Source organism: Ruditapes philippinarum, unplaced genomic scaffold (genome assembly GCF_026571515.1).
Source record: "Ruditapes philippinarum isolate M1 unplaced genomic scaffold, ASM2657151v2 ctg462_1_1_1_1, whole genome shotgun sequence".
NCBI lineage: Eukaryota > Metazoa > Mollusca > Bivalvia > Venerida > Veneridae > Ruditapes > Ruditapes philippinarum.
The window spans coordinates 281,807-293,457 of NW_026864560.1; the positions used below are offsets into that span (position 1 = coordinate 281,807).

Sequence of the window (11,651 nt, forward strand, 5' to 3'; positions counted from 1 at the left end):
ATCTTCTAAAAACGGCATGGACAAGAGGTTAGATATTTGGTATGCAACACTGCCTAGTCGTCTCTACCCAAGTTTGTTTAAGGTTAAAATTGACCTGACCCCGGTGATGCTTTTTGAAAGGTCACGAGAAGGTGACCTATTGGTGCCCGTTATATCCTAATGTTTAGCGTTGGCTGATATTAATCAGATGGATCTTTGGATAAATAACAAGAAGTATCTATACCATGGTAAATAAGGTTCAACCGTTGGAACCTGTCCAAGGAACATAAGATCAAATTACCCGTAAAATTTCCGAAAGTCAAGGTGAAAAATAAACAATCCACGACCAAAAAAGTACACAAGCTAGATGAATACATGATTTTGACATTTCATGAGATTCTTTCTCCACATGGTCAAATTCATGGTTGCCGCGAACTCCTAACATATTCAAGATAGGCTAATGAATTTCAGTATGTAACAACATTTTTTATTTTAGATGTATGCCACGAAGGTTTGGACTGTTAAAATCTTGCTGCGATGTTCTTGTCTTTGTTTAAGGTCACACTAACATATTGAATTTTACTGTCTTAGCTTTCGCTAAGGATTGGAATTCTAATTTTGTTTGTAACACAAACTTGCTATTCTTTAGGTTTAAACAACATCACCAGCAACAAAATACATAAAGTTCTGATCAGACACGTGATTCATCCGAACTGATGACGATATGCAATACAATTTCAGTGTAATGATCGCATACTTGAACAAACATAAATTAGTTTTGCCCGGATCAAATACGTTCGGCCGCTTTTAAAAGACAAAAACATAGTTATTTTTTTAAACGGCTTTTTCGCAAGGTACGGAACTGCTTCTTGTACTCACTCAGCTAAAATACAACAATAGACGGCAAATTTTAAATAAGAAATCAATACATATACAGCATCACTGATTGATGAATAATTGCTTGATACAATAAAGGCCCTATAGCTACGCGTTAGTGGAAATAAAAACGATTTAAAAATTAATTGTTTTTAATGGTATGATATCACAAAATTACCCTGAAGGTAGAATATTTGTTGATCAATCAATTTAGTAGATTAAAGTAGGTCTCAATATATTTAAATAATGACGATAATGTACACTTGACCCATTGATTGTACACAGCTGCAAAACCTATATTGGACACCGCTTATTACGCCGAGTTCAATATAGTTTAACATATAAAATCATCGTATCAAATGGCAACGCAATTCAGGTCCTGTTTATGCACACATTATGAAAATTTCACAGATGAGCTTTTTGCAGCAAATCAAAGGACTGTATGCACTTAAATAAAATTCGTTTTGTTTGCATTATATTTGCAGCTACATTTAATACTTACAATGTAGCATCATCATTTTAAATTTAATAACTTTTGGCATGCGGAAGGATACAGGCGCAGGCCGGTTGTTGAAAACTGGTTTCTTTGATGTCAATACAGGAGAACCAAACTACGTTTCTATCTGGAATCAAAATCTCTACCACTCGACAGCGATGGTCCCGAGAGACAACCAGTCAATTAAAACCTCTAGATATGTATTAAGTGATTGTTTCACATTAGGTTATGAGTTCATTATTGGATTGAATTTGGAACTGACAGACAGGTGAACCATAATTTTATAAAAGATTTTTGTTTTGAATATAACAAATTTTAGTAAAAAATTGTATTAACACGATTTAAACATTATTCGCAGCTTTTTTAACTTTACATACTATTGATTTTTTGTTTGTGTTTACTATTAACATTATAATATTTTTTTACAGTTATTATTTTTATTATTATTATTTTTAAGTTAATATTATGATTATAATGAAGATGATATTGATGATGAAAAACATTATTATTATTATTATTATTATTATTGTTGCTAATATCATTGTTTATTTATGATTAAATATCATTTTATATTTATGATTATTATAATGATTGTTATTTTGGTCTGGATTGTGGGAGGTGCGTTCTAGCGTACACTTAGTACAATAAAATTTATAAATAGTTTATGGGTATAAGAAATTGTTTGTATAAAAATAAATGAATTATACTTTTCCTCACTTTCCTTGGCAGATGTGTAGGTCGCGAACGTCGCGGCATCGCGGCCTAAAGGAAGCAATGCCACTGTTATGATTGTTAAAATCATTATTATCTTAATGCATGATGTAATTTATCTACTTATAGATATATAATATCAACAACAACAACAATATTAACAACAACAACAGCAACAATAAAAGAAAGAAAAAGAAAGAGGAAAACAAAAATAAAAAAAAAACAAATGCTGAGAAACCCAAGACTGTCACGCACTCACACACGCTGCTTTGTTAAACTGAGTACTCAAACATCCCCCAAATGGGTACTGATAGTTATCATTCTTCCTTTAAGAACACTCTGTATTATTTATCCCACTTTGTATGCCCTAAAATGTCTACCTTTTCTTATGCTTATTTTTGATTTTTCAGATGGAAAATCAAACGTCATTTACAACATCATTCGATGTCAGCGCGCATGAGAACACGTCCTCTTCTTTAACGTTTGCTACGACAACGGAAACCACCAACTTCACTGATGTTAAAGCTTGTTTGTATGCCACACACATTTTAGAATCAGCAAGTTTATTTCAAAAATACTTTTCACCATGTATCATTGTGGTCGGACTCCCTGGAAACTTGCTTTCGTTTCTTGTCTGGATTAGACCACGCATGCTAAATTCATCTGGTGTTTACCTGGTAACATTAGCCATCGATCATTTATCATTTTTAGTTCTGTACATCATTTATGGTCTGGAAACGGAATGGGGAATAAGAATTTTAAGTTTTCCTGGATTATGTGAAATTTTCCCCGTCCTTTATTACTTCTTTCAGTACATGGACCCGCTTCTTGTATCAGCTTTTAGTGTGGAGCGCTACATTTCTATTTATCATCCATTTAAACGGATCAAATACTGCACAAAGAAAAGGGCGATTATCGTCACAATGGGCTTAGCGTTATTTTCTGCTTTGCTCAGTTCGGTTCAAGGCTACTTCTGGTATTTTGAAGACAATACGTGTAATATCCGAGGTGAGGTTCTAGTCGGAGGTCAAAGTTCAGTGTGGCAAGTTTGGGCGCTAATAACTGAACTGTTGTCGTTTTTGGTCCTACCTATGTTCATATTGGTTTTAAATATTCGCCTTTTATATTACATCAGATATAAACGAGGCAATGATATTGGCCAATCTGAAGTGCACCACGCATCAAAGAAGTCGTCTGCTCATACAACCGTGCTTCTCTACGTCTCATTTTACTTTATACTGACAACTTTCCCGGTGTCAGTAATGTACTTGTTGCAGCTATACTTTAACGTGATGAATGACTGCGCTGTTCTGTTATTTTATGTGAGTAAACTCATTGTCGAAACTATTGGACACACGCACTATGCATTGAATTTCTACATATATCTCACCACTGGAGCAGTTTTTCGGGAAGAGACAAAGCTTTTGCTTAAAATAAATAAATTACGTAACCCTGAAGTATATGCACGTTAACAATTAGGTTATTACGTTTTAAACGGCACTCGACGGAAATTATCAGACGTAAACTGATCTTGAAGTTTATGCACGGTTGTCTCATAGTGACGTCATGACAAATCTGTCGTCAGTCAGTTTACGATACATGCGACACAGAGGAAAACACGGAATCAAAAATTGATGCTGGTAAATAGGAATACACGAAGTTGATATCAAACAGCATTAATTATGATAGCATGAATATAAAATATGTCAAAGAATGACATAACTGTATTGCAATATCACAGTCTTATCAAAGATGAAATGAAAACAGTGCCATACCTACCCTGAATTGGGCTCCAGCAATATTAAACGTGAAAAAATAGAACATTTTCATACACATTCTTTTCGAAAAACTTCATTTCCTTTTAAAAGAGATTAACATGTTACTTTGACTGTGTATTGTATTTTGATACTGTTTGAAATAGTGTACTGACATAATTTGAACGTTATGAATTACAATAATTACAGTATGGGGAAAGGACACATACTCACACATCAATAAAATAAACTCTATTCAAAAAAGAGCTGCAAAAATTACACTTAATAGACCGATACGTTCACCAACATTAGATCTTTTTAATAAACTTAAAGGCTGAAATTCAATTTCAGAGTGAAATACCACACAGCAATTATGGTGTATAAATCTTTAAACAATCTGACACCGTTATATATGAGTGAAATTTTTAGTTTCTCTCACAATGAATAACATAATTTACGCTCAATCGCTCATAAAGATCTTGTACTGAAAAGTATACAAATTATTTAAAGAATTCTTTTTCTTATTTCAGTATTGACGTTTGAAATAAATTACCTATTACTATCAAACAATGTTCGACTTTACAATCTTTCAAAAACAACTGTTAAATTTATTTTAAATTGATCACTTTATATTGTTTTAAATGTTGATATCATCATTTTCTCTCTCTTTTTTTAATCATTACGAGTTTATCTATAATTACTGTAACAATATAATAGTCAGTCGGATGAATGAATAAAAATTATCTAACCTTTACATTTAAAAATATATATATTTTTTCATTTTTTTAAATTTTTATATATATATATACCGAAAGATTTTAAATATTTGTATAGATCTACATTTTTTTCTTTGTTATTGTTAAATCAAAAGGCCATACTGAAAATAAGTATATTTGTTACTGTAAACTTTGTATGTTACCTTCAATAAATAAAGATTTTTTTTTTTATTATTATTATTCAGATTTCTGTGTAACTAGCGTTTGTAACTTGATAATGTCGTCGTAAGACTGGAGGAAAATCCGTGAAATAAGTTCTGCCACGATCTCATACAAACAACAACAACAAACACACAAACGAAAAATCAAACAACCAAACACAACCTCAGAAAATGATTGAATCAACCAAAAATAGTATATTAAACTTGCATCGTTTTAATCAGACTGATTTCATACTTTATATCTATTTCTACATATATGTTTTTTTTATTGATATTGTGGATGTTAATAAATTGTTGACGTCATATTGATTGTTGATAATTGCCATGTGGAATTTGAATAAAAAACAACATATTTTCTTTTTGTATATATTCAAGTTTAAACTTTTAAAAATGTATTTGATTTTAAAAAAGATCAATAGAGTCTCCTATAAATAAAATTTTAATTTTTTAAATTCTGTTTTGCTCTATACTTGATATCATCTCTTATAACATTGAAAAAAGTTTGTTTTATTGTATGAGAACAATTGATCGGAGTCAGCTTCTGTATGAGCATTCTTTTTATACAATGAAATATTGTACTGAGATCGTTTACATTATTCGCCATTAAAATATAATTATCTTTTATATCCCATTCTTATATATCATGCTAAGTTATTGTATAAATCTGTCTTCCTTTGTCGTATTCGAACCTTTACGATGCATCCTTATAAAATGATGATAATTATGATAGTGCACAAAAAAAGATAGTGGTACAAAAGAATACATTTACATGTATTTCATTAGTATTTCATTTTCTGGTATGTAAGAGAATAATTAGATTTTGACTTAATGTGTATGTCATTTGATTTTTAGAGATAAATTTTCTGTCTGACCTAAATGCTGCATATAATCTTATCTGTGACTTTTATCTCCATGTAGGTCAAATTTTGAGTATTTTCACAAAAATAACATATTTTGGTAAGAAATCATCACAATATGTTTATTTTGCCGATCTTTCTTGTAACCTTGGTTACTATAAATGATGCTCAATGTGGCACTGCGCAACATGACGTATATGAGCGTCTTCTTTCCTTAGAGAATAAATGTAAGTTATTTGTTGTTTTGCTCTTCATTTTTTTCGTGTTGTACAATTTTATATAGAACATAGAATATTAATGTCAACCTCTTGTCTCTATCGTACATGTCAACAAATTACATTCGACTATGTTGTGCGATTTAGCGCTTCAGTGATCGAGTAGTTAAGGACACTGACCTCAGCTCACTTGTGTATTCTGCTGTAGATTCGAATCTCACCTGGGATCTTTGATTAATTTGCCTATAGCAAGGGGAAAGTATTTGAAGTCAAAGAACTCAAGAACTTGGTCAAATCTGATAATGTCATAATTGAAATAACAAATCAAAAGGTTTTGTTTATGATTTTTAATCATACATTGCTTAAGGGAATATATTTGTTTGCAAATAATAAAAAAAAATATTCTTGTGCACTTGTACAGATAGAAATTTCATTCTTGATGTATTGAACTTGCAAATCAAGTGCCGATAAATAAATGAAAGAAATCCATTTAGAAATATCAACTGTTTTCTTTGAGCATCAATACTAAAACTGTATTTATTATGATATGGATTGTATTTTGCAGTTGAAAGACAAGCATTGCGGATAAGGACTCTCGAAAATACTGTTTCAGCACAGGAAAAGACAATAGCCGAACTATCCGAGAGAGCAGCTTCACAGGACAATGACAAACAGATAGTTGAGCATGAGCTATACGAACTGAAACTGAAAACAATGAAATATGAGCGCAAAATAAAGCGTCTTGTGAAAATTTTGAGGCAGCCACGGATGCAAACAAACGGTGAATCCAGTAAACCTAATAATGATATCGTAAAGGCTAGTCGGATACGCAGAGATGACAGAGTAACTGGTAAAACACGTGACATCATTTAAGCTATACGTTAATTCATTAACACAGTGTTAAATGTATTTGATAGGACAATTTGCTGTAAACAAGTCTTAACAGAATATGAATTCTTTGCAAAAAATAATGTCTTCAGATTAATTGCAATCTAACTATCCAAGTGGACGCCATTTGGAGAAAAATTTTTGATATTCTCACAATAAACAATACTAAAGTGATTACTTTTTGGGAAACACTTATATTTGTAAAATTCCGATAAGGTAGTGGCGCATTTCTAAAATCTTTATATAACACATTTTAAATAACAATCTAATAGTTTTAGGCGGACGAATTATTAGATGTTTATATTTGCTTAAAACTATAGGAATATATGATGTTTTTTTTTGTTGGTTGTTTTTTTTTTGCAAAAAGATTTCTTCAAGTATAATAAGAATATGAAAGCAATGTTGTTGCGCAGGTTTTGAAATATTTGTTGTATACTTCACAAGTTAAAGCTTTACACCCAATATTTGAAGTACTTTTTCTTTAAACTATATAGTCATGTCACGCAGTCAATAAAACAGACAGTTTTTATACATGTCTACTGTTTGTCAAAGTTTCATCTTTTGTAGATGGAAAGAAAAGATTTGTTTTGGATACTCTAGAGACAGTTGCATTTGAAGCTACAATCGCAGCAGTGAAGTTTGTACAACACAACAACATTCACGACAGGGTCGTTTTTGATGACGTGTCTCTCAATGTAGGAAACGGGTACAACGCCGCAAATGGAACTTTCATTGCACCAGTAGGTGGAATTTATGTCTTTTCCACGTCAGTTATGATGAATGGCGGCAACACTCAAGATCTGAATATGCACGTTATTCTTGAAAAAAATAATGCTGAGATTGCAGGTGCATTTGCTTATAACCAAGGTCAATATGAGCATAGTTCTGTGACGGCTACGATGGATCTTAAGGCCGGTGACACCGTGACTGTAACTGTTGAACGTCATAATGATCTAACATTCTACGGCGATAGATTGACAAGTTTCACCGGATTTCTATTGTATAGTTATTAATAAATAAACTCCTGATCGGTTATCATTGTTGCTTTATTTCAATGTGAACCCAACTGAAACGTTAGCGGAACTACTTTTCAGTTAAGTTAGACAAATTGAGCACCAGCAACTCTCACTTTATCCATCTTGTCAGTCTGCTATTAGACATGCTTTTGTAGGTTAGATTGACATAAAATAAATACAAAACAAAACAAAACAAATGAACCCAGATACCATATGAAGAGATTTTTGATATTTCAAAGATAAACCTACATGTATCAATAGATATAAGTACTTATACAATACATGTAAGCATTGAAAAATATAAACTTACATAACAAAGATATTTGATACCGTGAAAGAGTGGATATTTTCGGAGTTACCAGGCTTTAATAATATATCAAACCCAATTATATAAATGATGGAATTGCTTTTGATGGATGAATGATACGGCCAAATTTCCATAATATCTTTGATAGGCTTGACTTAGAGATACGGCGTCATTTGTTTCGTTGTTTACTTATGATATAATGTTATGTTATTTTCTGGATTTAGCAAATGACGACAGATGTTGACATGAAAATCAAGACACAACCAATTTGGCAGAACCTTTTAACATTGATTATATTTTGTTTCTTACTCGTTTGTTAATTTCATAAACGTTAAAGGAACTTCACTGGGGTCCAATAGCCTAAAATCATAAAATCTTAATTTCTTTCAGAAAACAACTGGTGCACTTAAAACAGAAAACTATGCAATTGTTAATATTTGAATATATTCGGTATTCAAATACAGTGTAATAATCGATTTTTATGCAATGTTTACCCTAATTGAGTGAAAAGCGTTGCATCGATTTCCATTTTAAATAGGGTCAATTTGCACAATAAAATTGATTATCTGTGGGAAACGAAGTGTGCGAATAATTATAAATTTTGAACACGAGTTATTCGTCCAGACCTATATCCGGTTAAACAAAAACTCTTGAAAACATCTGCGGCCCCGTCATGTCAAATAAACTTAGTGGAGTCACTTTATTGTTTTGCATATCAATATGAGGATATGATGAGTCTTTCATTATCAAACATATCTGTATTCTCTCTTTATCTAACTTTTATGTTTACATTAATATCCTAACTCTCCATCCAGCCAGGATCCTGTCATTTTATGGCAAGGCAATTACTTTTATTAATCAATTGTCACTGAAGAAATATACACGGGTGATTACCATAATTATGGTAAGAATAACACGCGATGATTTTATAGTGTGACTGTTGATACGATAAACAACCCAGTAAAGTAATGAGCAGAAATTAGTAAACATTTAATGGAACAACATCACTAGGGAGGTGTTCATTGTAATGTTTACCTCGTGTCCCATCTATTAGCTTTTGTATCCCCATGTATACCCCATTTTTGCATTATTTAACAAACTTTCATTATTTATGTATGCTAGATGGCTATATATAACATTCAATGTCTTTCACTGGATTAAAACTTTCATCGCTTCAATACAATGATCCTGAGGGACTCAACAGGACATTATCATCTGTTTAGGGAGTCTTAAAAGCTATTCCATATCAATCAATTATAGCCTGTAGTGCTTTGGGGTTTTAATTGAGATTGTGTGCTGTAGTTTAAAATTACATTACAAGCAATTTGAATTCATTTGGATCTGAATCAGCAAAAAGGTGAGCTTTAGTTCGTAGGAGTACAGTTTTTGTTTCTAGGTATAACAATTCGTTTAGAATAAACAAAATATAAAATGCTTTGTTTAAAGTAAAGAATGACACTTGAGATAATATTTGAAAATAAAATATACAAATGTTTATTGTATAGATACTATATTGGATATGTCGTCAGACTCGATTTAGTTTGACATTGTATGCTCAATTCAAATACTTTCTTTTAAAATTATATATTTTTTCCTGTTAAACAATTGGGTGGGAAGTTTTAATTTTACAAACTCCCTGTTTTGATATATAATCAAAGAATGTTTACTCCCAACATTGTTTCGTATGATATTTTCAGCATTGTTACACTACAGAGGGATTGAAACCACTTTTATGAGCGTAAACTGTGTAAAATGATTTAAAGATATTCCTAAGTGAATTTTGAATCTTCAGTTAATAAGAGAATCAAAACCTCAAAATATTATAACAGCAAAACGAATAATTTATAATTGACCAAAGTTCACATGAACACGTAGGCAAGTCATTGCTTTTATCAAAAAGTCCATAATAATACCAACAGTTAAAACATTCATTGTGTATACTGCATCGAGAAGCTGTATGAAAAAACATACTCTTGTTCTTAAATACCTTGAAAGTAAGTTAAAATTCTTCGTACTAAAAAGGTAATGCTTGAAGCTTAATATACATATAAACATATATATGTTTGATATTATCTTTGCAGATGGAAATAACAGCACTATTTACAACAGCAAGAACAGATATCGGCGCGCATGATAACGCATCTCCTCTTTTTACATTGTCTAAGGCAACGGAAAGCACAAATGTCACTGATGGCAAGAAATGTTTAAATACAATGTACATTTATGAATCTTCAGCTTTGTTTCAAAAATACTCATTACCATACATCACAGCCGTTGGAATACCTGGAAACATACTGTCTTTTCTTGTGTGGGTTAGACCACACATGCTAAATTCATCTGGTGTTTACCTTGCGGCATTGGCCATTGATCATTTATCATATTTAGTTCTATACTCAATTTATAATCTTGAAATGCGATGGGGAGTAAGACTTTTAAGTTTTCCTGGATTATGTGAAATTTTCACCGTCCTTTATTACTTCTTTCAGTATATGGACCCGCTTCTTGTGTCAGCATTTAGTGTGGAACGCTACATTTCTATTTATCATCCATTTAAACGGATCAAATACTGCACAAAGAAGAAGGCAACCATTTTCACACTGGTTTTAGGTGTATTTTCTGCTTTGCTCAGTGCAATTCAAGGCTACTTCTGGTATTATGAAGAAAATACGTGTTTTATCCGAAGTGAGGTTTTAATTGGGGGTCAAGGTTCAGTATGGCAAGTTTGGGCGATCATAACTGAACTGCTGTCGTTTTTTATCGTACCAATGTTCGTACTGCTTTTAAATATTCGTCTACTGCGTTACATCAGTAACAAACAAGGCCAGAATTATTGCGGATCTGAAAAACAGCATACAGCAAAGAAGTCGTCTGCACACACGACCTTATTACTCTATGTCTCATACTATTTTATACTGACAACTTTACCAGTATCAGTAATTTATCTGTTGCAGCTATATTTTTTGTCAGAGCAAGACTGTACAGTGCACTTATTATATACAAGTAAAATTATAATTGAAACTATTGAAAAAACACATTTTGCACTGAATTTCTTTATATACTTCACCACAGGAGCAATGTTTAGGGAGGAAACAAAACTTTTGTTAAAAATAAACAGAGTCCAACCTGCTGACGTATACATTATCCCATGATCGGTCGTGGGGCATGTAACGGAACGAATATAGATGAAACAGTCCATGTCTTTTTGTGCACGTACTGCTTTTGATAATTTCATAAAATACAACTCACAGAGGAGAACCCGATGTTACATAATAGCGTCAGTAAACAGGATACCACTGGAACAGTTTGCTATTAAACAGGAACAAACCTTTGTATGGAAGTTCAAAGAGAAAAAGTGTACATTTTTGCGTGACAAGTGTACATTTTTGCGTGACATGTAAACATAATTCTGGTTTTCCTTTTAACGTTTATCACTTCTTTTTGAGATGCTTGAATAATGTTTCCTAAAGTATTTTTTTGTCATTCTGTTTTGCTATGATTTTGCTATGATTATTAAATCAGGAATAAGAAGACGTTTTGTCTTCAGTTAGCATTCAAAATAGTAAACTCGTGTACGATTTCAAACACCATTTCGACGCCGTCTGTGCGTATATATTG

The 11,651-nt window shown here is 32.0% G+C and overlaps 2 protein-coding genes across 2 annotated transcripts; both read left to right on the forward strand.

The window, feature by feature from the left end:
- The first annotated feature begins 5,665 nt into the window (after positions 1-5,665).
- LOC132726074 (uncharacterized) lies at positions 5,666-7,748 on the forward strand. The gene is made up of 3 exons (XM_060711340.1): positions 5,666-5,837; positions 6,391-6,675; positions 7,281-7,748. The coding sequence occupies exons 1-3, from the start codon at positions 5,729-5,731 to the stop codon at positions 7,724-7,726; spliced, it is 840 nt and encodes a 279-aa protein (XP_060567323.1). The 5' UTR covers positions 5,666-5,728; the 3' UTR covers positions 7,727-7,748.
- Positions 7,749-10,117: 2,369 nt separating this feature from the next.
- LOC132726083 (C-C chemokine receptor type 4-like) lies at positions 10,118-11,651 on the forward strand. The gene has a single exon (XM_060711350.1). The coding sequence runs from the start codon at positions 10,118-10,120 to the stop codon at positions 11,183-11,185; it is 1,068 nt and encodes a 355-aa protein (XP_060567333.1). The 3' UTR covers positions 11,186-11,651.